The sequence below is a fragment of the Symsagittifera roscoffensis genome, chromosome 10, assembly GCF_963678635.1.
Source record: "Symsagittifera roscoffensis chromosome 10, txSymRosc1.1, whole genome shotgun sequence".
In the NCBI taxonomy this organism is placed as follows: Eukaryota; Metazoa; Xenacoelomorpha; order Acoela; family Convolutidae; genus Symsagittifera; species Symsagittifera roscoffensis.
The window spans coordinates 22,550,958-22,564,758 of NC_087071.1; the positions used below are offsets into that span (position 1 = coordinate 22,550,958).

The 13,801-nt window shown below is 34.9% G+C and overlaps 1 protein-coding gene across 2 annotated transcripts; it reads right to left on the reverse strand.

Moving 5' to 3' along the window:
- Positions 1-3,810: 3,810 nt before the first annotated feature.
- LOC134855378 (uncharacterized) lies at positions 3,811-10,582 on the reverse strand. Of its 2 annotated transcripts, none has more exons than XM_063871882.1 (4): positions 10,412-10,582; positions 10,043-10,154; positions 9,296-9,318; positions 3,811-5,050 (listed from the first exon to the last, which is right to left on the reverse strand). In XM_063871882.1, the coding sequence occupies exons 2-4, from the start codon at positions 10,137-10,139 to the stop codon at positions 4,301-4,303; spliced, it is 870 nt and encodes a 289-aa protein (XP_063727952.1). In that variant the 5' UTR covers positions 10,140-10,154; positions 10,412-10,582; the 3' UTR covers positions 3,811-4,300. The 2 variants fall into 2 exon arrangements, with proteins under 2 accessions (XP_063727952.1, XP_063727951.1); XM_063871881.1 differs by having other exon boundaries at positions 9,224-9,318.
- Between the last annotated feature and the right edge of the window lie 3,219 nt (positions 10,583-13,801).

Genomic DNA, 13,801 nt, shown 5'->3' on the forward strand with positions numbered 1-13,801 from the left:
TTTTTAAATCGATCTTACGGTATATCCCTTCTCGTCTCGCAGACTCGCCATTTTTGATACGACTCTTGTATTTTATTTAACGGATTGGGTAGCAGATGTTGTCTATTACTCCGAACAGGTTGGCAATCGCACTTTTATGATGTGTGCCAGATGTTCTGACATACTAATTGCTACTTCTGTTCTGATTTATTTTTGTAGTTATAGTAGTGTGACCTTCGGTATTGATTAGATAACAGTCAGAACCTTTCATGACTTGACCATCGGTCGATCTTTGTTAGTTTGTCTCAGTTTTTGAACAAACGCTTGAGTTCACACTTCATTTTATGAATTTTATTCTTTTAAGTCATTGTACAAACCCTGTACATAACAAAGTTGTCTATGAGAACATTTTATGATGGCGCAGTCAAATGAATAGAACTTGCGTGGAATTCCTTCATCCTGGCCAAATCATACCATGAAGCCACCACATTCCTGGACCCAGTGCAGCCACCATTTTCAATTGGCGATAATTGCTAAAGAGAATCTGGATATCGATAGTTTTGACGGACCGGAGGTACCGGAAACTCAAAAGCCAATTTTAGAACAAGCAACAGGAAGTGAGCTGGACACCAAAAGAGTCAGCTGAGAAGCAAGGAACGAAAACGCATTGAAATTATGCAAAGCCGCCGAGGAAAAGCGGATCAACGAAATAAAGAAAACGTTCAACTATATGAGACCATCAGAAGCCGACAAGAAGCTACGCTTTATCTTATTTTTAGCAATTGGCAGCGAGGGAAAAAGCGCCCAGAAAAACCCTCGGGTGAAAATTTATCAATATAAGTTACCGAGTTCTGTAATCTTCTACACGTTGCCTTTAAATAACCTCCTAAGACAACTTTCGAGAGGTACAAATTGTTCAACCGCAAACAAAAAGATTGGGAGTCATTTGAACAATTTTGGGGCTCGCTGACAGATCTAGCTTGTACATGCAACATTCGGGAGACCGACGAAGAGGAATTGATTAGGTACGTTTCTTAACGCAAACTATTGCGTTTTGGGGATTTTTTTTTTTCTAATTGTGCAAAACTAAGTGTTCCAAGGGTAATGAGATATAAAATCTGCAAATAGTTTTCAAAAGTTAATTTCATTATCAACGTTCTGGCAACTAACATGTAACTAAAAATTTCGAATTGAAAAATCTCATTTACATTGCAGAATTTTTACTTGTCAGTTATTCTCAAAGTTTAATTTCAGGCAAAATATCTAGAAGAAAAATCAATCGAAAAGCATACGTAAAATTTTATTTCCTTTGGTTCTCTACCTATTGATTGCTTAGCAAATCTGAATAAAATCTGAACAAATTGAGCATACAGAAACGTCATTAATAATCTTTTTAAATCGATGTTAATGATATTAAAACGCCTAGAAAAAATGAAACCAAAGCAACTTGATAAAACGAATTCAAAACGATTTGGAATCGAATGAAATTGATTTTTTTTAGTTCTGTGCTGCATAATCTGTACAAAATCAAATTGCAAATACTTTGTTGTCATTACGGGAAGAACAGTCTCAACCAATCAACGCCCGGTAATTCTCCACTCACTGACCTTGCCGCTTTTTTCTTTTTTTTTTAAATCTGATTGGTTAACAGAACTTTTCGCATTCGATTCTTCGCGCATGAGGGATTTTTCAGTCTTCACATCCCTGGACTCCAAGCGAATTCTGAACTTCTATACAGATGCTACCTCATCACTTTCGTCTCTCTCTCTTTCTTATCAACCCCGCAGTTGAGTTCCACAGATAAAAGTTGATCGTGTTTTGTTTTCAACTTTTCGCCAACTGTATCATAATTTTTTTCAGTCAAATCAAAAAAATCCATTTAAATAGATTGTTACTGATTGTAATGAAGTTTGATTTTTTTTCTACACTCTGTTTAAAATTTTTAAACACAGTGCCTTAAAAAATGACAGTTTTTTTTGGCTCCACACACGTTCTGTTACGTGCAAAAATGAAATTTATCTCGGCGAAAATTCTTAATTTTTTAGTTTCAATTTTTTTCATTCACATATTTACACCCTTCCTTGTCTAATTTAGGTTCTTCTTTTACTCCTTGCTACCGTTCTATGTTCACAGAGGCTGGGGCTGATTAACAAACGACTTAACCACTTAACCACCTAATAGACCTCTTAACCACCTCCTCCCTCTCACGTTCGGGCAACGGGTAAAATTGTGGGTACTGTTAATGGGAATAGGGGGATGGAGAAGTAGGTGTTTTGAAGGGTGAGGACTAGAGACGCGTGCCGGCTCAACCGAGCATGCTCGGCGGCTCGAAGCAAAAATTGCTGGTGGCGGCTGCTCAGCCGGCTGAGAGCATCCTGGTTTTCTCATCTTTTGAAAAGGGACTCTGAAAGATATTTATTAGTTGTGTACGTCTTTAACTAGCGCTTAAATTTCATGAACAAAAATCAAGTGTTTGAAATTAGTGGCTGATAGTTGTGATTGTAGTTACACGTAGTTAACTAATTAGAACGATGGCCAACGCATTAGAATATCAGCTGACGCAATTCAGTAGCTGGCTCCTTACTGTATTACTCACTAAATGATTCAACCGAGGTGGGTGGCGTCCCTCATGCTTGAAGGACCGAATGCTTGAAATTTATTTTAGCTTACTTTCAGCCAATCAGAATTGAGTATTCAAAATCTCAAAGTAAATCGTGAAAATCTCGAAGTACGAAAATAAATCCAGGCCAATAGTGTTAATACTGACCGATTAGATAATAAGCAGATGAAAAATTCTTATGATTTTGAACTCATTAAACTTGATGTTTATCTGAATAGTTTTGCGGTAGTAACCCGCAATTTGTAATATATTTGATTATTTTCTACTGATTTAAAACATTTTCTGTTAATATTGACTTCGATTTTGTGAGAAAGGCATTCAGCCAATAGAGATGTTTAGCGATTTTGATTGGCTGAAATTTTTCAAGCATTCGGTCCTTCAAGCATGAGAACCCTCCCCACCGAGGTGTATTTCGTGGCGGCGGAGTGTTGCTTTGAACTCCGGTGACGGCTGAGACCGCTGGCTCGCACCTCTAGGGATGAGTGCGGCTTCTAGAGTGAGTGGCTACAAAAAGGCACGAAGATGAATATGACGTTCTTTGGTCGTTGGGGTTCTAGTTTTGCAGAACGCTGCAAACAAAAAGTCACGTTTTAACATTTACACAAATTAATCGTTTTTCAAGTATTTTCACGAACAAAAACAGTTTTGAAACTGAAAGTTTTACAATTATATCAATCATAACGGTTTGTAATGGTTTTTTAAAAATTGAAATTAATCGATTAAATTCTCCCACAAATCTATTCTCATGCTTAAATTGGTCAAAATTTTTTATATTTTAAATCATAAATTAGATTCCCGGAAGTTTTTGTGAGGGAAATCTTGTCTACCTCGGGTTCTCAAAATTTTGAAAATTTTTATTTTCAAAAAGACGAAAATTTTTGTTGCAAATACTTCCAACATTAACTGATTTTCGGAGTAATGGTATAATTAATGCCAAGCTAGCAATAATCTTTTCGCTCAACGAATCTGAATGAAGTAGTTAACATAAGACTGCTCCTTTTGATGTCTCATTTTAGTTTCTCACAAATTTCCATCGGTTAAGACCGTTTAGTCACTTGAAATGTTGTATTTTTCACCAATATTGCCAATAACTTGGAATTAACTATACCTCCTGCTAAATTTTTTATCATGAAAAGTGATGATTTTAACTATCCGAAAAACAATTCGAACAAAACTTGAATTCAAAAGTGTTTTTCTCAAATTGGGTTGATTTTAGACTAAGACTCATGGAAACATAACTAACTCAAATTGTGAGTAAACTAACAGTTACAATTATGCAATATACTTTCTGTTGCCTTTATTCAGAACAAATGATATAGATTTTCACTGGTTAAAAACAAATGTCTGAAGGTCAAGGTCATCAGCACAAAGGTCTCATGTACATATCATACATACATTTACCTTTTCAAGAGGGTTAAGTTGAAGTTTTGTGTTAAAATCTAACAATAATATCAGTTTATCTCAGATTTCAAAAACTGCTGTAGTTTTGAGAATGAGGTTGAGTAAATGCGCTTAATTCAATGCTTTTTGGTTTACTGTATTTTTGTTTTAAGTTAATTTTAATCGCGCAACGGACATTTTCAATCGAAAATTTGTAACTTTGTTTGTTGCACGCATTACACCAATCCGAATGGCAACTTTATGAAGTTTTAGTTTTTTTAAAAGAGATTCAGAGAGCCGAGCAAAAAGAGACATATGTAATTAGATAAAGTTGGACATCGGTGACTTCATTTCTTTGTTCATTTTCTTGGGTTCTTGCGTCAAATTTAGCGACAAATCTTTCCTTGGTTGCTTTTTGGTTTGAGTTTGTTCACACGTTGCAGCTGGATCTGACCCTTTTGACTGAGATAATTCTTGAATATGAGCTTTGAACTCATTAAATTTTTCAAGAATATTTTGCATTGCAGTTTTCATGTTTTTGTTCTCCGTTTCCAAATCCACAATTCTTGACTCGGCTTTCTTTAAAGCATCTTGCACCTGCGTTAGATCAGAAGACAGTGATTTGTCGTCTGTTTCGACTACGAGCGAAGTGTTTGTAGATTCATCTGCTTGCCTGCATTCAGACTTCTCGAGCCATTTCCAGTCACCGTTAGTTGATGAGATTTTTCTTTTGACCTCTTCATCGGTGTCGACTTCACTTCGCCGAGAAAACTCTTCATCTTGGCTGAAATCGTGGAAACATTTCGAGTTCTCAAGAATTCGCACTTTGTTGCCTATTTTTTCAACGGATGTCTGGAGTTCTTTTGTTTGCCGATTCAAATGCTCAATATTAGAAGACTGGAGCTCGGTTATTTGTTTAGTAGTTTTTTCTGCTTCTTCGGGCGAAGGACTTTCGAAAACAATTGATATTCGTTGAACCCCTGAATGATTGGGTGTGTGAATGACCAATGGCTCTTTCGGAAGTTGAGGAGGCGCTGATTCAGTCATATGCCCCATTTTCTCATTTGGTAACTAAAATAGAACCAAAAAGGGTACAAGCTAACTTTCCCATGATAGAACTATACGAATAGTTTGATTGCAAAAAACTGTGATTCGGGGCTATGAAAAGATATTTTAGCTATAAAAAATGATCCCACTGAAAATAAGTAAAATAAAAGGAATCAGTTACATTTTTTAGTCGTAATAATTTCTCCGGTTCATCTCAACTCAATCAATATGTCAATCGAAACTCAATCAATATCAGTGGCGGATCAAGGACTCTCTCTAGGGTGTGTGTGTGGGGGGGGGGGGCGGATTTTCGAAAAAAAATTGTCGACTATTTCATAGGTCGACCAGCGCTCTCAGTACATCAAAAATCCCTTTTTTGACCAAAATTTTGCGCCGCAGACAAATTTTTGAAAGAGCAGATCAAAAAAACCAACTTTGGGTGATCGAAAACTTGGGTTTTTTCGGCGCGCACTAGCCTTCAAAGTTAGTATATATTGGTCCCTAAGGCGCTTCTAAAAATTTTTAGGGTTGGTCGGCACAAAATTGATGCCATAACAACACCAAAAGAGGGGACCCTGTGGTTTGTGATGGGGTCGAAACACTGAGGAAAGAAGTCCAACCTCCCCCCCCCCCCAAATCCGTGCATGATCAATATACTTAATCAAAAACTCAATCAATATATCAATACAGGGGCATATCTAGAATTTTTTCGACGGGGGGATTTTTACAAAATTTTCGAAAATTTTCTCGACCTTTTTTTTAGGTCGACCGAATTGTTTTTTTTCGAGCTCTCCTAAGCGCGGTTTAGTCCCTAAAGACATTTTTAGGCAATTTTTGAAAAATATCGACCAAAAATTTGCGCTTTTTTGGCACGCGCTCCCCCCTCAAAGTTAGTATATATTGGCGCCGACGGCGCCCTTACAAAAATTTTGATGGTCGGCCGCCAAAACAGGTCTTCTTAAAAAGTACCAAAGGGGGACCCTTTGGGTCGGCAGGGGGTCGAAACCCTGAAAGAAGATGGCTTCCGCCCACCCCCATCCCACCCCCCCTTAATCCGCCCTGTATCAATATAATTAAACTGGTTAAAATACTCTGTCCGGTTAATCTCAAATCAAATTAATATATGAACTACTTTCAAATCCTTAATTTCTGATACTCAACATGATTGCTCATTTCAGAGCGAAGCTCTGAGTGTTCTGACGACTGCCTTTCAACATCAATGAACATTAATTCCGACAGCCTTTTACTTTTTTCAGTTGTTTTTTAAAACTTTCCCCACAAGCTTATGTCTGCTATAGAATGATCTTTTCAGCAGCCACTAACGCATTGATAAGACCAAATATGCCTCAATTCAACTTTAAACAATTCCAGGACCTGAAAAAATTGCCGTTAACGCATTCATAGCACGAAAAAAATTGAGCATTAACTTTACCAAATTGACCATTGTTGAAACCCCACAGTTTTGCTTAGACTGCCATGTATGTTTCAGCAGTGCTCGACCTATGTTTTGACTTTCTCGACCTATTTGTCAAAATTATCGATCATAATTGGGTATAATTCGACTTTTACTACCCAAATCGGGTACGTTTCGACTATGCACTTGACTTAAAAATTGCTTACCGACCGCAAAACTGCACTTGCTTGACTCTCAAAGTCTAAACATAAGTCGAGCAGCTCAACCTGGGTCATGGTGACTTTTTATGTCAGAAAAAATTATTTTTGTAAATATTTATTTTGAGAAAAGTTCAGTCCTATGGTCTGAAATAAAAGGATGCATAATAATCAAAATTGATCAACCTCATTTGTTTTTTGTGTCCTCATGGGGTGGGAAAAATTCCGGTCAAGTCAAGATTTAATAAACGCGGTCAAATTAAAAATTCCAATTTGATTGCGGCAAGCATTTTGCTTTTGTTAATGCTTTTGTTAATGCACTGCTATGTGCATAATACAATTAAACAGCGTATGAGGCTTTTTTTCAAATTTCTATCAATTTTTATGAAGGAAAGCTTTTTCATCAACGTTAAAGGATTTTGGGAACAATCTGAGTTTTGTTTTAATACACTAGTCTTCTTTTTTATCACAATAATGATGTCAAACTGTGCATTGGCTAGGTGCACAGTTTGATGTGTAAAGGTCTCTGGAATTCAGAGACAAGTCTTTACACATGTTAAAATTTTGTCAATACAGCAAAAGAAAATGAAAAAGGAAAGGAAGATCTAAGAGAGCGTCTTTGTTTCGGAGTCCACTTACAATTCACAAAATGCACTGTGTGGCCTCGTAATTAAAGGTTTTGCAATGAGTCGCGTTTGTTCTTTTTGCGATCAAGATATAAATTTTTGAACTTTCAGCTTTTTTTAAAGCCCTGGTTGACTTTAATAGACCAAAAACGCTAGTCATGCAATTGCTTAAAATATTAAACAGAGTTGATTATAAGCACATTGAGACAAACTTTCAACTAAGAGGTTCACGGGCCGATATCTGCGACTTATATTGCGACCGAATGAGTGCCGAAATGGACTTTCTGCGACCAAAACACCAAACTCCTGCAAGAAATTTGAATCGCACAAAATTGCGACATAGGTTGCGCAAATTCAGAGTTTGGTTGAAAATGGGTCGCGTGAAGTAGCAATATGGGTCGCGCAAAATTGCAACATGGGTCAGTCAAAGTCGCAACATGGGTCGCGCAAAGCCACAATATGGGTTGCACAAAATCACAAAGCGGTCGCACAACTTCGAATATGAGTCGCTCATTATGTAAAATTTTGATTTTTCAGCTTTTTTTATTAAGCCCGGGTTGACTTTTATAGACCAAAAACGCTAATCATGCAATTGATTAAAATAAGTCTTTTAAATAATACTACCCATACAAAGTTTTTTTTTCAGTGTATTTTACTAAACAAAATAGAGAACATTCTGTCAAAAAAATGCTCATCATACGAATTCCATATATGGAAATTGTATGACTAGCAATTTTTTGATGGCGACAACAAAAGTTTGTTCAAGTAATTTTGCAATTGCCCTAAAAGTTTTGTTTGTTTTTTTTTACCGGAAAACAAATTTTTTACTCAAATAAACCATTTCCAAAAAATACTTTTGCATTTAAAGTTTATTTTTTTTGTTTGCATAATTTTGATTAAAAAAATAGATTTCCATTTCTCCGTATAACTTCTTTCAAAAAGGCTCAATGTTTTTATTTTTTCTGTATAGTATGTTTATGTATGCCTTGATCATTGTCTGATTAATCAAAACTCAAATTTTAACGTCAATGTTCTGTAAAAAAAAAGATTTGCCAAAATCTAAAAGTTTGATTCTTTCAGTATATGATTTGTGTTGGACAACTCTTAGACAATTCAGGTAGTTTCCAATGCACAAAGTATGCAAGAAGGTCAAATTTTTGGTGGCTCTAGTCTTGAGCAAACCATGGTTTCTGTCACATGTGTTCGCTTACGACAACATCCTACAAATTTTTTGGTTTATGGAAAAAAGCGAGTCATACAATTTCCATGTTCAAAAATCACTAATCATAGACAATTCATATTACATTTTTCTGTACTTATGGAATTGCATGAAAAATGGGGGATTAGCTCTTTTCCATATCTGAAAATTGTATGACTAGCATTTTTGGTGAGCTCGGGAACATTGGGTTCATTCAGCACATTTTTGAATAGTGGTTTCATTCAGCCCCAAACTGCTTCTCGGAAAAATTTTGTGTCCAACGCAGTCGAAATCATTTTCCTCGATTCAAATTCTTCTCTGCCGGGAAAACTTCTCCGTCGAACTCAACCAAAATGTGTTTGTTCGGTCAAACTTAATAGAATTATAGACACCTGGGGTCGGGTTGGTCGAAACGTGTCGAACATGGGTCGAGTCGGTCGAAGCATCAATTGCAAACCTCGTCCCGTGTCGAACAACAATGGCTACTACTAAATACCGTTCAGAGAGTCTTAGCTTTAACTATTTAGAATTGGCTAGCGCATCCTAATGTAGCGCATCACAGCGTGTAAAAATGCAGATTCTCAATACTACTTACAAGAGATATACATTTCTACTTCAAAGTTGTCAAAAACTCTGCAGCATCTAGTGCTTTGAGCTTAATTGATCAAATATTTCTTGGCTGCCTTCAGCAATAACTGAAACTTATCAACATCTCTAGCTGCCTAATAGAAATATTTTATGATAAGTTTTATATCTTGTTACCAAAACTGAAGGAGGACACGACGGGAGACTGTTCTTGCCAGGGCTTGGTTCGAGCAGACGAACGTCACTCACCTCGGGGGCAGTTTCCATGTGTACTAAAACAAATGATATTAACTTGAAATGAATCAATCTGATACAAAAAGGGCCTACTGTTAAGCAAGTAGCGCAAAACTTTCCGATCAAGGTCAAGAATAGAAAATTATTTTAAAACCTGCTTCTTTTTGTGTAGAGGGAGTATACGTCCTCAAATCCTAAAAAAAACAGTTTGGCGATTGCTACGTTCAAAATTTGAATATTTACTTTGAAGATTTTGGGAAATTTGATATAATCGATTGTAATGGGCTAACTTGTAATCGATTTTTAATTCCATATATTCATTTTTTTAGAATTTCATGGATACAGACCATGAAAATGCAATTTAACCAATTAGTTTTCATGGAACCTTAAATATTAAATATTGCCTTATCATCTTCGTTCATTTCGAACAATTCGTCTCTGTATTGAGAAAAATTTTCTATATCTATCCATTTTTCAAATAAATAATTCGGTATTCAAACTGATGATGAACTGAATTTTTTCTACAGATCATGAAAAGCTAACAGACCTGCTTCTTTTTATAATATCGCAATCCATTATTTCACTTTTTGATTCACTTTTTTAGGAAAATAAGCCTCAATTAGCCATTTTCGTTGTATTTTTGCATAAATTGTGATTTTTCCGTTTCTATCTTTAAATTAATGTTTACCCTCCAAAACAACATTGCGGCGCTAAATCTAGCCATTAAAATTGAATCTAAATATTGAAAACAACCCTGAATACCTTGTGCTGGTGGAGCATTTTCATGATCATGGGAGTTAGAGTTTGATTCGTTTGACAAGCTGGAGTAGTGAAGTGAATCGCCTTCTTGCATTGTCATTACTCTTCTTCAGGTCTGAAAAAGTCTTTTTTGAATTATCTAACAAAAATCAGTGTCAAAAAAATTACATCACAGAACATCTAACTTCTGTTAAGGTTTTATTTCTTCTGCTGTTTAATCCTGAACACAACAGATCAAGTTGAAACTTTTCAGATTCAAATAGAAGAATAAAGATAGTGTTTAATTGTTTAAAAGGGGATCAAAATCAATTTAAAAATTCTATAATTTGAAAATTAACTATTCTGAATAGTTTGATCAAACAATTCACTTACATTCTCTTGGTGCTTATTGATATAGATAATGGCCAAACATAATCTGAAAAAAATTCTACTTTGTTAGAAATTAGATTTCATTTTATCGCACACATTCTGTTTAGTTTGTTTTTCAATTTCATATTTGTTAAGCTGGCTCGAGAAAAAAATGAATGGTTCGTTTGAGTTTGTTGTATATCTATTTTTAGCTTGTAAACCACTTAATCGAGCTTATTATCTCTGTCGCCATTATGTTCACATTTACTACACACTTTTTCATGTTTTTCTTGCAAAAAAAATGTTGCAGCCGGTTATTAGATCTGGCGCATTTGCGTAAAAATTAATACGCTGCAAAATTGATTTGTTTTCATTAGTTGATTTCAATCAGCATACAATTTAACGTTACTTAAGTGAAATTATCTTTTTGACAGTAAGTTGATCTAAATCATGGAAAAGCCCCGTTAAACCCAAAAAAAGTTTCAAATGATTTTCAAAAGTTCTAATTTTTCTCTGAAAAGATGCTTATCGTACAATTTCATATATGAAAGTTATTATATATGCATTTTTTCGAATAAAACTAAAATCATGTTTTTGATAGTTAAATCGGTCTTTGTCATTGAAAACCTTTCATTAACCTCATTTGTAATTAGCGATACATGCTTTTATAGAGATTTTTGAAAAAAAATTATAACAAAGTGGCTTTTCATACAGATTTATGCATGAAAATTGTATGATAAGCGTTTTTTCATCTAAAGTCTTTTTATTATTTTTTACATGACCAGAAAGCTTCAAATGAGCCAAATAGAAATAAAATGCGTATTAAAAATCTTTAAAACAGTTTTTAAATTTCGTATGAAAATTGTATGATAAGAGTTTTCCTTCTATTTCCTTCGTGTTTATGTCTAAAAGGTTTCAGCTGTGTGTGAGCGCAGCAAACATTTTCAGCTAAAGACATTTATTGAGCAATTGATAGTGTCTTGCCAGATCTCATTTGGTAGCCATACCAATCATGAGATATTTCCATCGGAGTTTGTATGATCTTACAGAACGAGCAGCGCAATGCTCAGATAACAACCCCTTAGGTCCATATTTTGTCTATATATTTATATATCTATATGAAAACTTAATCAAACAATCTAGTACTAAATGAAAACAGCCTTAATAATTTAATTTATTTTTCATCAAAACATGCTTGAAAGAAGTAAAAATTTCGCTGTTTTGATCGACATGCTTTTTCAGAAAGAAAACTTTCAAAAAGATTACAATCATTAACCTATTAAAAGGGCCAGGGCTATACAAAATGAGCTGCAAAAAGTTATTTCAGTGCTCAATCGAAGAATCTTGGCGGTTTAGATTGAATTCCAGGGCGATTGAGCAAAACAGCAAATGAACTTCTTTTTCAAAATTGGTAGATGTGAAAAAGTTATCGAAGAACGGCAAAAAAGTTTTGTTTGTCACCTGATGGGGCAGAAGACAAAAAAGAGTGCAGCTGCTGGAACTGAATATGATAAACATAAAGTTATCACCTTTTAATGCTGCTCAATTTCATCACTTTTCCAACGACAATCATTATAGCACATATTGTTAAGGCATATGTCTTTTACAACAGCAAATCTAACATAGATATGACGTTATCACTGCCAATTCTGCATCATCATAAGATCAAATAGTAATCACACTTCACATGGTGAGAAGGTATAACTGATTGACTAAATTTTTGCTGAACTTTTTTGAAGGTTTGAGACTCATTTTGATTATAAAACCAGCCAACTTTAGTCCATTTAATTCCAATCCAACTTTTCTTCGCTAAAAATCACAGATCATTAAGAAATTTTAAACCATATTTCCGTTTCTCGATGAGACGCTATCGTGTTTTTGATTTATGTGGGTTTGCAGTTTTCTCTCATTGCCGTAAAGACAAAATTAATCGGAAGAGTAAATTCTTAGCGATACGTGTTGTCAGCTAATCTGGATTGCTCTTTTTAGAATTTTGAAGATGGTTGTTGTGTCTCGATTGACATTTGACATATCGAGGGTACTCCAAATATCCACAAAAGGACACTTCTTATAAATTTAAAAATTCAAAAAAAAATAAAATAGGGTACTATATCTTTTTTGCTCCTAATTATAAATTCAATCATTTATTACAGGAGTTTGCCCACAAACAAAGCACCCGTTTGAAATTGTGAAAAACCTCAAACAAAAGCGAATATAACTCTGCAAACAAGGAAAATGAAGACTCCTTGTAATGGGGTAGCGCCATGATTGTCTCTCTACTGCTCTTTAATTAGTTTCTGATAGTTTTTGCTTAACAATTTGATTAACCGGGATTTTTTGAACTTAAGAACTTAAGTAAACTTCAAGCTCAATTTTACTTTCAACTTCCCCAAAAAGTCATTACCGAAAAATTAGTGTTATAACTTGGGTCGAAGTTGGAACCAATATATATTCAATTAGCTTGCCTCAAATCATTTTGACACAATTTTGAGCGCGGGACAATTCACATCGCTGAATTAACTCAGCACTAAATTTTCCTTGTCATCGATCAGCTCTCAAAAACGCTCAAACAATTGTCAAATTCCTGGAAACTATCAAAAAAATAGCCCGTAAAAACACCTAGGAAATGATATGGCTCTTATATCTTAATTAGGGTCAACAAAATTAGCTCGAAGCTATCATTACAATTGCTCAATTTTGTCTGAAGAAAAAAAGTTATCCATATTTTACTAGACGATGTATTTCATTCCTATTTTTAAAAGTCGGAACCAAAAAAAACTAACGACAGTACGTCATCAATAAATACGAAGTAAATCATGATATACGAATAAAGTATTCGTTTTGTTCTTGATCTAAAATTAAAAAGGAAATAAAATTCACTTTGACCAAAGAAATAAAAGAATGAGCGAACAAAAATTTCTCAAAATTTGGTTCGTAGACCAAGAAGAAATCATAAAAAACATCTGCTTTCATCAATTTTTTAAATAAATGAGCTTCAGATTTTCGTTGGTATCTAAAACAAACCACCACGAAGCTTTGGATCATTATATACGATGGACACAAGGATTTGCACAGTTATTATGATAGCTATTGTTTGCCACCAAAAGTTTGTTTCATGCCAGGATAACCTCTCAAAATTGGCTCAAAAACATTACGAGAAATGTGACTGTCTGATAAAAACAGCAGAAGCTTTCGAATCAGCATTTGAAATAGTTCTAGCAGACTGTTGGGCTAACTGTTTCAGGAGAAGCTCTTGTTTTGCGTTCGAATACTGCGACGAAAGTAAATCATGCAGATTGTACGACGCTATGAGTATCGGCTACAACGCACAATCGGTTATAAGTAGTGCTTGCGAAAGACATCCAGACTTTGGGTATTCTGAGTTCTACATTATAAAACGAGTGGAGACAGGTG

What these genes read in the sequence shown, in the direction of transcription:
- LOC134855378 (XM_063871881.1), bottom strand. Translation starts at nt 10,139, where the DNA reads ATGACAATGCAAGAAGGCGATTCACTTCACTACTCCAGCTTGTCAAAC. An exon ending in AAATGCTCCACCAGCACAAG is followed by an intron (nt 9,319 to 10,042) that starts GTATTCAGGGTT and finishes CATTTGTTTTAG; the next exon opens with TACACATGGAAACTGCCCCC. An exon ending in CGTGTCCTCCTTCAGTTTTG is followed by an intron (nt 5,051 to 9,223) that starts GTAACAAGATAT and finishes GTTCTATTTTAG; the next exon opens with TTACCAAATGAGAAAATGGG.